The following is a 19,572-nucleotide window of genomic DNA, read 5'->3' as shown; positions in this document are numbered from 1 at the left end:
CAAGAGAGGGAATGCTGCAAGGACATTAAGCCTCAATCCTTGCACAGGCTCCAATTCACCCCAGTGCTGGTTTTGCTCACTATGGATGATTGTTTAAGTTGCACCCCGTACCTTTAGCATCCGGCATCTGTCTCATAATTTCCTCCCTCTCTGCTTGTTCAGTAGCTGTAGTGACCCTGAATGACCCCTCTCTAGTGAATGTGGTTCTGCTGGCATCAAAGGTGGCAGTCACTCCACACTCCTTCTCTCGCTTCTGCTTTCGCTCCAGGCATGCTGCAAATGCACAGCCCACGGCATGACTCAACCTTTCCCCCTGTACAAGACAACATTGCATCATACAGTAACTGGAACAGAAACATACATGTGCTTCAAGCATTGTGAAGTGATAACCTGCCTTTACAAGAGGAACCTAATTAAGGCATTAAAGAGGACTACTGTAATTGGCATCCTTTTGTATGGCTCTAAAATTAAACCCAGTATATAAAGACTCTCAACTACTAATGCACAAGCAGCGTTCAAGAAGGCCACCCAGAAATGAAAGAGATTGTCAGATAATCTGTTTAGTTCAACTGCTACTAAGACGCTAGTGCGATAACATGCCTGCACTGATCCCTTGCCTCTGGATACATTTGTGCACAAAGAAACTCTTGTGAAGCCATCTTAAGCAGGTGTAAGTCCTGAAGGACAGATAAGTACTATTCTCAGATGGAGAAAGTTTACAGAGGGCTCATGGAGACACTACCCTTGTGTGCAAGCATGAAAATTAAAAGTACAATGGTGACTACTTATACCTCTTAATGGCCCTGACCAAATGCACAAGTTAGTATTAGGAATGCCTTCTGAAAAGCACTTCCATTATTAACCAGTGAGGTCAAAAGGATCCACTATCCAATAACTGCAATAAGGAAAGGAAATTCAAGTCGGAGGAAGTCCAGCAATCCATCTGATACGGTGGCTACAGTTGAGTCGAGTCAGAGGCGCTATTAACTACCAGTAGCTCAACTCATCTATTATAATCAGTAAGTAAATTGACCTGTTATTCACAGAGGAAAACAGAAATGCTCCAGCTCTAACATAAGTTTAACTGGGAATTTCTAACTTCATTGTTCTCTTTAAAGAAAAATTATAAATTGTCGAGTACAATTGCTCTGAACATGCAGCTATGTGGAGTTCACGCAATGAATTTGCATGAGGTTTAAGCACTTTGTATAATATAAGTGGGATTCAATGAAGAGCATAAAGAGGAAAAGGCCAGATCAGGGAGTTAAATAACTTACTTAAGTCTACGCAACAAGAGACTGATAGAGGTAACTTACTTTCACACCTTCTACTGGAAAAATCTCCATCACTTAGAAGCAAACAGGTTGCTAATTTAATTCAGTTTAGCTCCATCCCTTAACACTCAGATGACTTTCCATTCAAGGTAACATTTGCATACAAGAGGCTGCATTCATAACCAGTCTGTATTTACTCACTATGATTTTATCCTGGAAAAACTGTCATTGCTGTTTCAGTTTTTGGCTGTATATCTTTTCAGATGAGAAAATCTTCTGTCTGTTTTTAGAATAGTAGTTCCCTTCTGCTAGAGGTATCTGAGGCTGACTGCATTCCTTTTAAACACATGCTGGGCACCGTTTCTCTCCACAAGATGACACCACAGAAGGATGGCAAGTAATTCAGATACAAAGAATTAGAACTAAAATAATTTTCAAGGACTAAGTAATATTTTAGCTGAAGTCAAAACATATTGCAGTATTCTAGGTAGTTAATTTTTCCAAGCATAACTTCCAGCTAGAAGCTGGAAGAGTTGGACACACACCATATTAAACTTACCGTGTCCTTTACAGCCATAAAGCAGTGGCATATCCAGCGTCTCGTTGTGCCATCTCGACAGATGTACGAGAATGCCCGATCAAAGTTCCTGTCTGGTGCGCAGAAAGAAACCTTCTCTATTGTCTGATCAACTATAAGATCCTAGAGGGAAAAAATCCCCCCCCAGTGAAAGAAATGTGAGGAAATACGGAGAAACACTCGAACAAGTAAATTTCAGTGTTAACTGCAAGAAGATGAGTTATTCTAAAAAGAGGACAACCTGATGTGGCTGTAATTATCTGTCAATGAATTCACCATTCAGAATCTGTTCCCAGAATGAAACAAAAAGGACGGATGACATTTTCCACCAGCCACCTTTGGTAGAAGCATGCCAAGGCACCACTTAAGAATTTAGGGACCCAAACAATTCCCAAGATCTCTCCTCTAGACTATGGAGCTCACATTTTTGTTTTATTTTATTTTTACAGCAGCTCCGGTAGTCTTGCAATAATAATAATAATAATAATAATAATAATAATAATAATAATAATAATAATAATAATAATAATAATAATATCATCTTTACTGTGGTTAAAACACAATGCTGAAACTTATGGGAGAGGTCTGCAAGTGTGAAAAGGTCTAGCAGCTGCTACACAAAAAGCAAAAGCTGATCTGCCAATTACCTAAGCAGGGATGCAATGGAAGAACACCCCTGATTTGTTCCTATAGATTGATGGGAGAAGTGTTTCTAAAAAGGAGATAGTACAGTTTAAGAACTATGCCATCTTCATTAAAAATTATTGTTTCAATATTTTTTTTCAAAATTGTTTCTTTTGGTTGGTGGTTAGTACTTGGCACCTGTGCTAATGTATTCAACCACCAGGAGGCAATAGTATATTCTCTTTTTAAGTCCTATACTTTTAATTACCCTCAGGATCTGCACAACTTGTTAACATTAAATTTTAAAAGATTAGATATATGCAGTAACATTTCTAAAAATAATACATGTATTATTATTTTTAAATGAGGCAATCAGTAGACTGAATTCACCTACATCAGTATGTTTGTATTAGAAACTGAATTCTTAAGAGACAGTAACTTTAGTGCTGATGAACCATACCGTAACAGCAGCCCTGGAGAAGTCTAGCCACAGAGCAGGTATTTGACAGGCTGTCATATTGCAGAAGGATATGAATTATCTCTACCTGCTTCTCAGTGTTGGCTTGCAGAAATAATCATTTAGGTTGACAAGGTAAGGGTTAAATAACATTAATATAAAATGAATTAATTTCAGACTAATGCGAGTAAAAATTGTTCTGATAGCCATGCCATCTTTTAAAATACTAGTACGCTTATAGAGGCAAGCCTAAAGCTCTTATTTCTAATTGCCTACATCTAGATAAAACCAAGAATCATTTGCTATTACTTGCACACAGGTGCCTTGGTGGTACATACTGTGGTATTTCACAACTGAAAAATTGTAAAACAATCTAGAAGGACACCACGAATACATTAGTCTTCCACTTCAGACCAACAGCTTAGATGACAGAATTAGGAATTACCGAATTTGATACTCAGTTACTATTTAGCTTGAGTCTGAAGGCCAATCCCCCTATTTCATTTACTCTCCTCATTGCATTTTTAGAAGCTAGCTCTTGTTCATTCAGACCCATTCTATGATTTGGATGCCCTGAAAATTATATTGATTAACATGAGTTTGCTCATGTATTGCTATGGCAGCCTTCTGCAGTGGTGCAGAACAAAGTCAAGGGACTCTCCAAGTTCAATGTCAACAGAACTTATCAGGAAAAAAAAAATAGTTCTTCCGGTAAGTGCAACAAAAAAATATTCCAAGCTTGTGTTACTTGCCACATTTTACGAAATGTGTCCTGAGAGTAGTGTAGAATTAACTGGGGACAAAAAATTAGCAGGCATACATATGTGTACAAAGCAAGAAATGATTAAACTAATCCTACACTCCAGTCTTCCTTTCAAATACCAACATTTGCATTAACATAAAGATTGGTGTCCATTTAAAGTTATAGCACATATGTTATTATAGAGAGATTTAAAACTTTTGTCCAGGGAAATCTAACCTTTGTTTTCTCATCTACAACTCTGAGTCCATCCGCCGAAACCCACAGGACTGCTTTAACGGCTTTCTTCCCAGACTTTCAAAAAAAAGAAAAAAAAAGGAAAGGAAAAAAACAGTTTTATGCCAACAGCATCCGACTGCCACCCGCTTCCCCTTTCAAAGAACCGTAACATTAAGTGTAGGTGAAGTCCACGGTCAGTACGGTGCCCAAAGCCAGATACTCAATCCAAGTTGCAAAACATTCAGAGAACCAAGCCAAAGTCAGTATTTCAGAAACAGCACATCGTGGGGATAGGGAGAGGGCACGGGACGGGTGGAGGCAAAAATAGGGTGTATGTCCACTGACAGTAAAAAAATTCAAGACTGACCAAGTGGGTGAAGAATTCCACTAAAGAGTCAGAAAACACTAATTCATAAGGAGTTACACCACAGGTAGCTTCTTTAGCACAATTTAAATATAGGAAAATTCTTACCTGATATTTCCACCAGCCCTACCCTCTGCCCCAATAGTCGCATGGCAGAATCATGGCATCACCTTAAACCAGTGTTAAAAGCACCCAAAAATCATCAGTTACTGTGTTATGAGCTTAATGCTAAGATCAATCATCCAAACATGTTTCACTAATTTATTAAGAGCTAAATGTCACATCTTGGAAGAGAGGTAAAAAAATATGATTTCTTAACCATTTGGTGTCTATCTTGAAAAACCAATGGTGTGCGGCAGGCTGACACAGCAGAGGAGCGGTCTGGCTTTTATCCAAGATCTGACTGTGGGAACTTTCAGCTGCCGCAAGCTGAGGGTAAGTAAAAGTGGGAAACACAGGAAGGCTTCAGGAGCCATTTAAACTACGGATTCTTTCTAGACTGTTTACTTTTTAAGGGAAAGTTACAGAAAACAGTATAAACACTTGCCACAATATTCTTCTGAAACTAATTAACTGAACAGAAAATAGGTACAAGATGTCAACATAATTTTACTGTTTTTTACAGAGAACTACTACTAGGAAAAAATTTTTTTTTTTTTTTTAATGTGTTACTTTAATTCAAAAGCCCCATACTTTAGGCCAGCTAACAAACTATTCTCCCTATAACTTTTTTTGGAGCACTGGGTTTACATAGTTTGTGGCTGCTAATGGCACCTGCCACAGTCCACTGCAGGGAGCGAAGAGAGCAACAACAACAACAAAAAAAGATGAGGGAGTATCAGCTACTGGCTTCATGCAAGAATTGCAATTATTTTTTTTTTAATAGTTCATTTGAATATAATTTATATTTACACGGCAAGTAATGGAGCAAGGACATGTTCTGGCATAAGCTACCACATATTCCAAGTCTGCAACACCAACTTTAACACTGTAAGGATGAAATATCTTGGAGTAAAGAGTCTCCTGTTATATCACATTAGTTTCATTCTCAGAGAAAGCAGCAAGTGTGAAGAAAATGGGCCTGGCAGGACTTCTGTTTGTTTTTGGGGAGGAACTATCTGTCCCAATTTTGGAAGCAGCAATGACAACCCAAGCATTTTCAAAAAGCTTGGTGAGAACAGAATGGCACTGACTTTTAATCACTCTTCCGTACAAGAGAAAAGAGAGAAAATAAGCACAGCATGAAAGCAAGCTACAGAGAAGTGCTTGCAGAAGCGAGTTTCTAAATGTCCATCCAGCCTGCTGGATGCCCCAGAGAAGGTTTAAAGTAAAAGTCAGATTCTGGAATGCCTAACAGAAAGAGTGTAATTCACAAAGGAAGATGTACTTAAATTTACCATCATATGTGTTAAAAAGTATTACAGTATTTGAAAGTAATTTCTAATTTTTGGTCTTAAAAGGCAGTAAATATTGATACCCACAAAATATAGTCTATATTTTCAATGCTTAGCTAGCTTCCATAGCCTAAAAGTCCCTATTAATCCCAAAAACAAATGGTTTGTAAAGGTCTGTCTCCTTGAACTGTTTTAAAAAGGAGTACCAGTTTCTTATAAGCCATTAATAGTCTTTAAATCTTTATTTCAAGCAAATACAAACCATTAAGAGAAGACAATGCCTGCAGGTAACTGTTTGGTTTAGATTACCATCATTAAAAACTGAGATACATGTCTTTCCCCAGCAAACAATAAAAACCTTGTTTCTGCAGAAATAGCGAACAGTTCCTGAAGTTTGTTTTAAACAAGTTAAGTTTAACTGAGCTGGGTACTTCACAAAGCAGTACTGATCTTCAGCAGAGCTACTCCTCACCTGCTATTTCCCCAAATGAGGATTTAGAAATAGCTAAGACATGGAACTTCATGTTTCTCAGAATAAAATGAAAAGGCTAAAGGGCTGTCTAAGTCCTCCTCTCCCACTGGAAACATAAGGTTCCTCATGCAGGATAACCAAACATGGGTTTGCTACACAGAGAAAAAGAAAATGCACTTTTATCTCCCAATTCCTTCTTCTAGATTTATGACAGATGCAGCACTTAGAAGGAGTAAGTCCTTACAGTCTGTATCCCAAACCCACAGCTACTATTGTTGGGCAACATATGATTTTCCCATCTACTGAATCCTCAGCTTATCTGTGCCTACAAGTGATGTATAAAGGAACATACTTCTCCAAATCAGTTTATATTGGCTACACAAATCAAAGTACTACTCTATTACGGGTAGGATATTACCAAGTATATTATGATTAGAAAGTAGATATGAGCATTTGCACTCCTGGCACACACTGGACAAAGATCAGACTAGATGCAAGATACTGCATGGGAAGTGAACTCCAACACAGAATCACAGCTTGTGTAATGAACACTAAAAGGTATAGGTGACTCCAAACAAAAGTATTTAAAGCAAATGGCCAATATCCGCTGGAACAGTGTGGTCTTAAACATTGCTACCAAGGGACTCATCTAGACATCCATATCAGTAGCTTGTCTTCATATTCAAGAGCTTTTGGATGACAGCACTGCTGGAGGAGAGCCACGCGTGGCACTGACTCCCAGGAGCCTGATTTGTCAGTGCTGAGTCAGCCCCGATAGAAACCTCGCTGCTCAGCACTTCTTAGGAGGTCAGTAATCCGCTCCAATATGAGATTCGTTATCTGGACTAATTTCAGAGTCCTCAGAGGTCTCCAGGAGGGAGGGCGAGGCATTTGTCCTAACAGACAACGAGGCCCGAAGACAAAGCAGGACCACTGCAGGTTGGGCACAAGGGAAACTTCTCCAACAGATACGGGCATCCATCAAAAAAAAGAAAAAAAAAAAAAGAAAAGTGGACTAAATCCAAAATGCACATTTCCTAATCAGCAGTGTGGGTCACGACAATTTAACTGTTAGAAGTGATAGGAACGTGGAGATAAGTAGCGGCTATATTGTAAGCTGGAAAATAAAATTTTAAGGATACCAGAGCAGAATTAAAGTTGCCCAATAATGAATTTTTTAAATACTTCTAAATTGTTTCTAGTCTTTCTGCCTATTTTATTCTGTCCTGGGATTTACAAACAGCTGTAAGATATATTTGGAGCCTGAGGTATATAAAAAGGAAGTTTTTCATTTCAGACTCTGTATAAAACATTGTGTGATAAGAAATACACGCACTTGGTGGAAGCAAACCATGAGAAAGATCACCGAATCTGTACTACTATTCATTACAACAGAAAAGCTTTAGTTTTAAAATATGAAGAACTGCCTAAAAAGGCAGTTGATTCGGTTATGTTGTGTATGCTACACAAAATAAAACTGCAGAAGCCTAACCTGGAGCTATCAACAGACACTCATTTTTATTTAAAGCTGAAAAGAGATTTTTCAAAGTATTTTCAATACTAAACACTTGAACATTTCCGGACACAAATCCATCAGATTTACCTCCTAGGGGGAGAAAATATGGACAGGGAAAGAAGCAAACCTGTCTAGACTGACTTTTTGAAAGCTAGCAGGGCCTTTTAAGCAGCTCTGCAGTTTGGAATATTGTATTAATCCCAATGCAAGGCATCTGCGGAGAAATTACAGATGATACAGCCAAAAGATATTAGTTATTAGTATTTCTCAAATATTAATAAGAGAATAGCTGTCCCTTTTTTTGCAGTTTTTCCCCTAGATTTGGCCTACCATTGCAGGCCAAAGCTGTAATAAAGGCACTGACATACTGATGCTGTGGGGATATCTAAACACTATGGATTTAAGTGGTTTCAGTGCTAACTAATGAAACTTCACAGGCTGAAGTAGAAGTAGGTCCCTCTTTGGCAAAATATTATAATAAAAGGCAAAGCAAATCTACAAGGCTGTGGCAAAGTACTGGACTTCATAAAAAAAGCTACTAAGATGTAATAGGGAAGCTGGCATATTTAATAGATAAAAATCTGTCTTTGACTTTTTTAGTTAAGTACTATGCAAAGCTCTGTCCTTTTATGTCTTTACTTTCTTATGTATCCTAACATAAGTTAGTACCAGCAAGCAGAAAGAAATCTAACATATCTGATCAGGTTGAGGTGGGGGTTTTTCTGTTTGTTTGTTTTAAACAAATTGTAAGTAGTAGTTAGCATTTTTGATTGTAAAGCAAACATCACATTTTCACTCCAATCTTTGTAGATTCCAGCTCTTAAATGTTGTTAGCACGTAGGAATGATCTGATTAATCTGACAGATCTCCCACCTATGGTATTTTGGCCCTTCACTATCACTACACTTTAGAAGTGTGCTTTCCCAGATCACAGGAAGAAACCTGAATTGGGGAAACAACTGTCCCTCTGTGATATCTTTCACTATCTGAGTGAAAGGTGAAAAAGGAGCAGCTTAAAAAAAAACAAAAACCAAAAAAAACCCCCAACCCCCCTTTATTTATTCCCCAAGCAAAGCCAAAACAAATTTGTGACCAGAGAACAACCTGCTCCAAAAGATTTTGGTATGTATGGAAGTTACAAACCTGTTACTTTCTACTTGGGCCAAGATTCATTTTATAACAAGACACTTCAGAAGCCATATCTTAGATTAACTCCATGTGAAAACTAAATTAAAATGTTTTACAGGAATTTTAAACTGAGAGGTAGGGAAGAGATGAGAGGTAAAAGAGAGAGTTCTTTCAGAGGTCTACAGGCACTACCTTGTGGAGATGTAGACAGCAGGAACAAAAACACCCAGCCACCAGTACAGCACATTCTTAATGAGGACAAAGAGTTGCTTCCCTTCACATCTAAGACACTGTCCTCATGAAAACAAGAGCAACGATAGAAACAGTAAATTTTTCAGTTATACAGTTGAGTTGCAATTAGAAAAACATAGTAGGTAAACACCTGGTCTCATCTTCATATACCTTGAATTAGGACTATGCTCAAAAAAAGAAAGGTTTAAGACATAGTATGTGTAGGCACACTGCTTTCTCCCAACGCTAACATTTGGGTCAACTCATGGTGCCAGGCAGCCGATCATGAAGCACTTACAAGGCACAGACCCCAACTGCTCTGTAGATATTTGCCCAGGTGATGTAGGCTGGCACAAGTTTAAGGGTTTAAAAGAACAATTCACATTTTTTTCAGGAAGACCAAATCACTTCAGAACACTGGATTTCTGATACAGTCCATGCGGATTTAATTTTCTGTCTCAGGTTGCTTTTTTAACCATATTCTTTGTTTGATCGATATATTTCCAAGTCTGTTTTAGAAGGAAATATTCTGAAATGGATTAGGGGACTCTCAACACCCTGATCTTATGGCAGTGCTATACCAGGGATGTAACTCCTTATAGTGCAAGCACAAATGAGGCATTAAACTTACTTTTCCAAAGAAGCCTTTGAAGAACTTCCTTTCCTGGAGGAACAGGGGGGACAAGTCGAGCGCTATTACTGTAGGTAGCTAAAATGTCCCAGGGTTTCAAACCAACAAGCACACACAAGAATAGGGTTTGGAGGGAAAGGAAGGGGTTTTTAGAGTTATCCATAAGAAGGTGCGACAGGCAAATGTGAAAATAATCCCATGAAAATGCAGATCAAAGGGCACACACAAAATTCTAACAAGCTACTGCCCTGAAATTGGTGGAAAGAAGAGAACCTCAGCCCCAATTTCATGCAAAGTGGTTACTTTATTTTCACTCTCCCTTGTTTAGTCCCTTTTAGTTAGGTTATAAACCAAACTTGGCAGCAGATATGGTGGCTAAACAATTAAAATACTGTATGGGCTCTTGTGAAATGCAAAGTTCTAACTCCAGAATTATAGTCAAGTTTGCTCTGTATTGATCACTCTTTCCCAAAGCAAATGCTTTGTAAGCTGGAGAAGCATGTATGGCTGGTATAAAGCAGGGTTAAACACTGCTTCATTTTCTCCCATTTATTTGTTGCTTTGGTTTACATGCTACTCTTACACTTCACATCTTATGCAGTCTTCTCTGAAGAGTGAGGAATTTCATCCTACCTTGTGGTACAACTAAAACACAAATGAGATCCCTTCCTCTTTCACTCTCTCTAAAGCCTCCCAAGGCTTTATACAATATTTATACAAATACTAGATATTCATTCTACAACTCTGAATTGATAGGCTGAACAAGACCCGTTTAAAGTCAGCTCAGACAAGGACAGACAGTTAGGCAAGTGCAAAGATACCAAAAGCTGAACTACAACTTCCTAAATTACTTTATCCTGGAAGCGATTATACTGATTGCCCAATTCACATTAAGAAAAAGGCAGCACACAATTTTAAGCATATTTGCACGCAGTTTAGTTTACTGGCTTTATTTTGTTACCAGACTGTGAAAAGAAAACTGCAAGATCTGAACCGACCTCCTGAGAAAACGCTTCACCAGGTCTGGTGCTCTGCGAGCACAGCCACACACTGCTCCACATCTGAGGGGAGCTGGCATGAACCATACCACTGTTCCTGCTACCTTTCCAAATTGTTTCACTTGCAAGAAGACTGTGATACAGCAGTAATGGGGAGGAGGTGGAGAATTGCAGATGAGACAGAGAGCGTCTTTGTGACAGCCCCTGACCCCAAATTAACACTGTGCAATTCCAACATGTTGATCACTGATAACAATACTATATTAAAAATATTTTTACAAATATCCTGAGGCAGTGTCTCGAGAATTGATTGATAAACAAGGTTATATTTAAAACAAAGCTATGGTTCTGACGCAAGCCAACAAAAGCCAGGAAACACAAAGTTAAGAAGGGAGTGTCCATCTCGACTTTGCATTTCCTGACTTCTGTTGCTGTGTGCCTCTCTGCCTGACGTCCTTCCACAGAGCCTTTTACCGAGTATCTGTAACACATTTATGTCAACTCAGACACTATATAAAGAACATCTCTAAGTTCAGTCAGCTGAAAAGCTTAACAATTTTTAGAGGCAGGAACAGTTATATATTTGGACAGGATATGCTGAACACTAGGAGGGGAACTAATGGATTAATCACAGTGTTGTGTACATAATGAGAAGGGGTTGGATGCTGCTGCCAAGTTGAGCAATGACTATTGCATTACACTAAATAACAGCTTTTTAAAGATAGCAAAAGCTAAAGAGATTCACCAGAAGCTACCTCATTTTTAGGTAATGGTTAATTTTGCTCTCAGCAAAATGCTTGTTAAACAAGATTATTTTTTTTTAATAAACTAGAAAAGGTTAATGGAAAAGGCATCATGCAAAATGGGTTTTAAACAACACTAAGTTAATGTAGTTTAGAGATAACTAATGCATGTTTTAAAATATTAAATTATGTCTCTTTACCTGCTAAAACAAGAACATATATTAAAACAAATGCATCATTTAAAACAAAAAGTGGTAAGTTAGAAACCAATACTACACACTAAAGCTGATTTAAAATCAAAACATGACATAAGAGAGTATACTTTTGTCTTTATATGATGTTCCCATACGTAAGTCAAATACACTTACAGGGCCCTTAAAGTTATTTTCCAGTTTGCGCTAAATATTTTAAATTCAGTGAAATGGTTCTGAAGAAGCCATTTAGTACTTAGTGTCCAAATACAAGGATCCTACCAGATATGAAATGTATACACAGTTAGTAATATACCCCTACTAAGGGAAAAATGTAAGCTACATTGGTAACATTCTACTAAGGGAAAAATGCAAGCTCCATTGGTAATATAAACCCATGTTAATAACAGACTGATAGCTGAATACATGGGTTTCTGATGTATTAATGAGACCGCGATGCCACTTCATCAGACAGAAAATAGGGACATAACTCAAGTTTGTCTTCATTCATTCTAAACAATATTATAACCTGCACATTGTAGTATTGTTGGTGTGCAATTTCAGAGCTATAAAACTGTAACAACAGAATACAGTATGGATGAGGGATTGTCTAGCTAAAAGTGGCTTCTTTTACTCAGTTGTCAATTAAACAATGCCTGAATAAAATGTTCACCATCATCTGGTTTCAAGTTCTGCAAGATACAATGCTCAAAAACAATTACGCCACATTAAACGAGCAGGTAATAAAAAAAAATCCTGAAAGGTTATTTCCTACAATAAAGAGACAGAAAGATTTGTTTGCATCTTTTCTTTCAAAAAGCAAAGCAGAAATTAAGCTATTCCTAAAACCAAGATTAATACTGTTCTATATTCTTCTTGACAAATCCCATAAAGTGTTTTAAAATTCATTAGTCAACCCTAAAAAAGAACAGACTTCAGTTCCCCAAATGAATTGCCAACTGTTGGAGAACGAGAATTAAGAGAAAAAAAAAAAGAGTATTAAAGGCAGACAGAACTTAATTTTTAGAAGCTACAAGGTACAAGTATTCAATGATTCTGTCTAAGAGAACAGAACTATTATTTATTGACTGGATTTATAAAACCTACACATTACCTGCAAAGAAAACAGTAAAGATTAAAATAGGCCACATACACTTCGATGTAGTTTAACCATATGAAAAGTTAAGTCCAATTTCCCTTAAGCTAGTCTTTCAGTTTGAGCACTGCAGCTCGAACTTGTAATTCTTTCAAGACCAAGAGAAAGCCCATCAAAATAATCAAGGACTGAGAAAGCAAGAGACTACCAAAGAACAAACTGTTTTCTTATCACATTCCTTGCATGCTGAAACATCATCCAGTGGTTTGGCTTTTGCTAATTAAGAGAGCATATTGTACAGAAAAGAGCTTTCAGTAATAGTAGAGTCCTAAAGAAATGCCCCCAGTTTAAAACCTACATGCTGGGGATGGGGGGCAGGGGTTGAATTGCAGTGAGCAGCTCCAAATGAACCTTGGATCTGATGGAGTCTAGCAACTAAAGCACACAAAGTAGTTTCAGTAATCTGAATCTTCCTCTTGGGGCCCAATGACAATTTCACCTCTGCTTCTCAACTTCCAACACAACAAAGGAGACAATGCAAATAGCAATCGTAAGAGACATGCGCTTGCGTCTAATTTATATATAGACATCAAAAACTTCAAACAGCAGAAGAAATCAAAATTACCTACAGAAAAATGTTGATTTTATGAGAGTGGGTAAGTTCATGCCATTCACAGTTTGGAATAATGACATAGCACAGAACAGGGAAATGAAATTTACTTCCAGAGAATGTACTGTAAAAGTTAGATATCCAAGTCTGAGACTTGAATGAATAATTCAGGTGATCAAGAATCACAGTCCTGGAATTATCCAAATTCCAGAAGAAACTAAGTGCTATGCTTTTACCGTGTCTCATTATTTATAAGCTTAGCTACACTTAACTGGCTTGTGGGCTTAGAGTTTATAAAAAAACTGGAGAACAAGTACTTCAAAGCATAGTTCCCCAGAGAAAAGAATGGGAGAAGTTGCATAAAGTAGATACTGCAAGGTTATTTGGTGTGCTAACAGAAAGTATTCTGATAGAACAAAAACCTGAAGGAAACAAAAAACGGATCCAATTCATTATGCGGTCAGTATTTGCACTTTTAGCTATGTAAACTAAATTCATAGAACAAAGAAACTCATTTATATTTTGTGTGGCCCTTTTTAATAAAAATCAATCACCAATCACTGATGGACTGAATGGGAACAGATGGGATACGGCTCTAACAGGTTGCTATACATTAGCTGAGAGAGAAAAGAATGAAAAGACTTGATTTTAATCAGAGCACTAAACCAATTCAGAAACTTTACAGCACAACAGAAGGAAGAAAAGATAACCTATAATCCCCTGTTGTGTGCTAGGAAGAAAGGAAGAACAGGTTTAGTCGGAAGCCATTTGAGCTCTCACATTTGGTGAGGAAAAAAGCGATGTCCAGTAGCAGATATCTTAAGTTAGGCAAAGGTGCAGTAGAAGTGTTTGATGTACTTTCAGTAATTTTGTTGAGCTACAAGGATACAAGAGTTTCTTCCACTAAAGGCATCACTGAAGAATGTATATAGCTGACATGTAAGAGAAGTGATGAAAAGGATAGCAGTTCTCTATCTCCATTCAGACTTAAAATTTTAATGTCCTTTGTCCTTCTGTTCTCTTCAATGCTGTTTTAGCCTCAGTTCCTTGATAGACTGGTCACTGCCTTTCTGGAGTTTGCTATTTCCGCAGAATTTTGTGATATTACTACTGCAGGAAAGAGATGACAAGACCTCTTCAAATGAGCCATAGAAATACAAAGAGCTTTGAACGAGTGCCATTTACAGGAGCAAACGTTCACAGAAGCCGAACTAAGAGCAGCCCACTTAATGACATATCAGAATTAGGCAGCCTTCAGGCCACTTTGAGCAGATGCAAGCCAGATTATTTCATGCGTGACTACAATGTTGCAGTGCATTAGAAAAAAGCAGCCTAAATCAAGTAATAATTTGTATAATAACAGTGAATTAAGTCACTATTAAAGTGGCAGGCAACAGAGGGAGGGAGAGAGGGAGGGGAAAAGAGAGAGGGAGAAAGAACTGTTAAAAAACAATGGTTGAAGTCCCATGTGGGTACCAACTTAGTCTCAAAGGTCACAGAGGATTTTTACACATTTGTTTTGCAAATAGTTTCTGCAAGTAGAAAGAACAGTTGTAACTCTCTCCCTCTCATCATCAGATTAGCATGTCCCCCTAACCGCAGCAGTGCTCTCAAACCGGCCAACTGTTCTCCTAACATGGGTCAAAAGTTCAGTCTTTAGCTGGGGCACTGCTGCCGAACAGACCTTTTCCAGTAACACTCACAGCCCTTTTTCATGAAACAAATATACATACAGATTTCAGTCTCTTCACAGCATCTTCACAGATATGCATTCCTCTGGACTCATCCACTTCGACATGTCCCAAGTACTGCAGGAAAGAGAGTAGGGGTAGAAAAGCTTAATAGTTCCTCCTTAAACTCCCTGGGTTTAAAAATCCAATCTCTGAATTCATCTCAGTACAGCTGAGATGACAGACGTTAACAGCACTTTGCTAGCCTTCTTTTGAGACCTGTATTTGGAGGTTTGACTTTGTATTTATATGGTGCACCAGCATCAGTAGAAAAGCATCTAGAAATTTTGAGGGAAAGACAGACTTTCCTTACTTGGGGGGAAAATGAAATTGAAAAGTAGAACTCCATTTTCCTGCTTATTCAGCATGAGCTTTAGTCACTTTTTTTTTTACTAGCATAGCATGAAAACCTTAAGTCAATATAGAGATGACTGTGAATAAATTATTTTTGAATATGATATTTAGTATCAAAACCTGAATTATACTACATAGTAAGATAACCAAATATATTTGAATGTTAATGTCCAAATACAAGAAATCTCAGTGTTGCAAACAGAAAACATCCTTGTTTTTTCCCCCCCTTTTTTCAAAATTGTAAACCAAAATTGTTTATCTTCATTACAATACCAGGCTCTTATGTTGACACCGAAACATTCATCATTCTCATGAAAGCTTTTAAAATTAATAACCCAGAATAATATTAGCCTATAGAGAAAGCAATTTCAAGAAATACATCAGAGTGTAGTGCTCAGGGTACTGTGGATAGTTTCATTTTACATTCTGGGGGGGGAAGTGCTCTAGGTTTTCCAATTTCTCCCTAACTTTTCCAATCATAGCTCTTTTTGATAGGGGAAGGAAATGTTCTCTCAGAAACATTCATATCCTTATTCAAAGTACTTAACTTTTGAAGAAAACTATAGAAACTACTAAATAAAAGCTTTCTGAAGTTTTGTAATAAGAGGTATAGGTCAAAGAAACTTACCCCAATTTATGTGGCATTGTAAGAATTGTATGCAGTTCAGCATTTACATTCTAGACTAGCTAGAGAGTGAACAAATGGTTCTAAAATATCAGAATCAATACTTGTGTCACTTAATGCAGTGGTAAACCTGGGTTTAATAATCTATTGACAAGTCCCACTCCATCACAGAATATTCTGTCATGAGTTATCTGAAATCTCCCAGTTTTTGTTTCATTAATTAGGATACCATACTTAACTAGATGGACAAAAAAAGATTTCATTCTTTAGCACCATATTGAAGTACACTATCAGAATAACATAACAGATTCAACTAAATGGACAAACTCAGACTGTTGTAAAGATTTAATGGAAATTGGAAAGTTGAGGATTTTTTCATGCAAGGCAAGATGCTCCAAAAGAGGAGACTCTACATATCACCGCACATATCATTAAACTGCTGAAAGATTTAAAAGTTCTTAAGTGACAGAGAGCTTTAATGTTAAATCTCACTATGTGGCATTTTTAAAACAGAGTAATTCTGGATGGAACAATTCTGCAAGAATTTCATTTGAACCAGCCCTCACAGCTGGAGAACAGCTTGAAAAATAAATTGCATAGAAACTACAAGGTAAATAAAAGAGATCTGACACTTTAGAGCTTTTTCAAAACGAGCTCTGTGAGGCTGAAGCCTTATAATTGAATGCAGCGGCTGCCAAAACAGCAACTGTACTCCCTCAGCTGAGCTTGCTGAACACTTGCACAAGATCTTCATTTCTCCAGAACACACACTAACTAGAAAATTTTAATCCTAAAAATACACAAATAATAACAACTAAAGATGCATTTACTATGTGTCTGGAAGTACATATTTATATCAACAGCTATCATAGATGGATCTTCGGTTCTGCCATGACTCCTCTGGAAGTTCCAGAGATGCAGAAATTCTGTGGTTGTGCAGATTTGTCATGGGAAAGTTCTGGGTTTAGTAACTTCAGAAAGTTTGTCAACTTCTCTTTAAAAAGGGAGGGATATAGACAGGAACAAAGCTGAGGTTTATAGAGGACAGGAAAAAAAAAAGATATATGCATGGACTGAGCCATCTAGTTTGCATGACCATTAAGTAAAGTATCATACAAACAGAGGACAACTTTCGGATTTCCTGAGCTATCTGCACATCTCATTTACCCCAGTGTAGGAAAAATGTTTCCAACTGAAGGTCCAAACCATTCAGTCCCTGTACTTGGCAACCTGCCTTTTGCTTGGAAAAGGGAGAAACAGAGCAGGGTAAATATTGCCTCATGTCACACTCCAAAACAGACAACCATTTTCCCCTGCATTGCCAAACCTCTATTCAAGTCCCATGCTCCAACTTTCAGCAATCAGTCATGCCACTGCTGCTAGAGGCAGCAAGTTTAGCTGCAGTTTTCAACACTACTTCCACTCCAGTGAATGGGGACATTATTGCACATATCAAGTGCATCTACCCACACCAAAAGGGTACAATCCACAGATCTCATTGAGCATCAATCAATTCTGAATTATAAAAGAAATTACACTGCCACACAATACTTCTTTATGATATAGAGGACAAAAGGTGCTTTGTTTGCACTTACACTTTATGCCCTTCATCAAAAAAAACCTTGTTCGTCCCATTGCACCATTTTTGCAGAAGCCAGAAGCTCACTGCTATCAGTACCAGTGGCCTTATGCATTTTACATGCAGTTTCAAAATTCCTCCTGGTTTTTTTTCCTGGGGTGGTGGTATGTTGATTCCTTATAGATACCAATATATTTTTAAGTTTCTTTCTTGTAAAAATAACTTTCAGCTGTATAATCAGAACACTGTGGTCCTCTTCTTTTTTTAGCGAGGTCTCCCTTAAGCAGCAGGTCCCCTTCCAAGTCTTCAGGCTTATTTCTAAAGACTCTTTTCCCCCCATGTAGATATACATGGCTCCTGTATTTAACCAGTGCTACAATAGTTATCTGACTTCTAACAGGTAGTAATCAACAACGTAAATATTTCTTCAAGAAACTTGGCAAACAGCTCTGCTACAGACTGAGACCTTTTCTAGTACCCTTACATTTTAATTAGAAGTGTTAAATTGTAATTGTATCACTACCTAACCTTAAATTTGAAATATTAGCTCAACTTATTAGTGCAACAGCATTTTATGAATGACTTTTCAAAATTTAACAGAGAAAGAAAATACAGCTGCTAGTTAGATTAAAGACATGGTCTGCTCCTTACAGCCTGAAATGGAAGTTAAACACCAGAATTCAGGACTTAAAAATAAACCATCACCAAACTCTGTTGTCCCGCCACAGGAAAGAGACTGCATGGAAACCACTTTAAAAAGCAGATACACAAATCCCACACTTGTATACACAACCTTTCAGGATCTCTGAAAGGAACTTCCCTTTCAAACTAAAGGAGAAGAAACATACTGTGAAGTGCCTGGGCAGCAACTTGTCCTATATAAGTAAAATCTCATGCAAATCCATCATGGCACATTACCACAAACACACTGAAGGACTGGGACACATAGTTACTGGGTGCACAAAATCAATGTGAGCTGCATAAGCCATACCATGGTGGCTGATGACTTTGCAGAACAGTAAGGAAGGGGGTACCCCAGACATGTTTGCAAAGAGCACTCCTTGTCACAAGGATCACTGCAGCCAGCATTCCTGAAGAAAGCAAGTACTTTTCCATCACGAAAGTGCACATAGTAGGAATGCAGTATTAATATTGAATGCATTCCTACTTAATTTCCATAGCAACCAATGAATGATAGTCATGACATCAGCAATTCTCAGCCATAAGATGTTCTGTAAAAGATGTAATCGTTATACTAGAAATTAACCACCAATGCTTCTACAGAAAGCTAAAATCCTTGTGGGCAGAGTCCACATACAAAGTAACATAAAATAAAAGCTGTAATCCAAATGAAATACTTTCAGGGGCTGTTGGAGAACCCCTTAACACAAACATTTTTAAATAGAAGTATTGCTGATATTAACATTTTCAGAAGAAAAAAAAAAAGATGAGATGATGGTACAGCAAGTAATAAAAGAAACCCCCACTTTCCCTCTTCACCTCTGGGCTCTATGTTCTCTTTCACAGATGGTGGTGTTCAGTATCAATCTCAAGTCAAACAGAAAGCAATCAACACAGGAACAAGTTAAACTGGCACGTAGCAAAACGCCCTTAGAACTTGAAAAGTACTTGAGAAACTTTATTCTTTTTCAACATTTTAAGCTTTTTCCAACTTCATCTAAAAATGAACAACTTAATTTACCATATCAAGTGTTTTTGGTGAAGCTGTCCAGCTGCCTTTCCCCAAATATACGCTATTGAAATTGCTCCTAAGAAAACATCAAGGGCTGATGTATCAGGTCAGTAACATTGCTGGTCAGAAACAAAACAGATCTACCACCCATGTCCTACTACAAGAAATACTACCCTGATCACCTTTGTTTTCATTTCTTTCACAAATACTTGGCTGACTCAGTTTTCAAAATTTCAAAGTTCAACAATAATAGCTGGCAAAAAGAAAGATCCTTCACCAGAACTCATTCCACCTGGACAACTCACT

At 37.7% G+C, this 19,572-nt stretch overlaps 1 protein-coding gene across 14 annotated transcripts in view; it reads right to left on the bottom strand.

Annotated features, from left to right (window-relative positions):
* NUMB (NUMB endocytic adaptor protein) overlaps positions 1–19,572 on the bottom strand; it is a 98,297-nt gene that overhangs the window by 9,065 nt on the left and 69,660 nt on the right. For 8 of the 14 annotated variants that reach the window (XM_076344717.1, XM_076344727.1, XM_076344722.1 and 5 more), the window contains exons 3-7: positions 15,019–15,093; positions 9,648–9,725; positions 3,912–3,986; positions 1,834–1,974; positions 112–313 (exon numbers count right to left, since the gene is read on the bottom strand). In XM_076344717.1, coding sequence (XP_076200832.1) covers positions 112–313; positions 1,834–1,974; positions 3,912–3,986; positions 9,648–9,725; positions 15,019–15,093 — 571 coding nt within the window. The remainder of the gene's footprint in view (positions 1–111; positions 314–1,833; positions 1,975–3,911; positions 3,987–9,647; positions 9,726–15,018; positions 15,094–19,572) is intronic. The other 6 variants (XM_076344724.1, XM_076344730.1, XM_076344726.1 and 3 more) reach the window with 2 other exon arrangements.

Source organism: Aptenodytes patagonicus, chromosome 7, assembly GCF_965638725.1.
Source record: "Aptenodytes patagonicus chromosome 7, bAptPat1.pri.cur, whole genome shotgun sequence".
Classification (NCBI taxonomy): Eukaryota; Metazoa; Chordata; class Aves; order Sphenisciformes; family Spheniscidae; genus Aptenodytes; species Aptenodytes patagonicus.
This window is presented reverse-complemented; position numbering and strand designations above follow the sequence as displayed.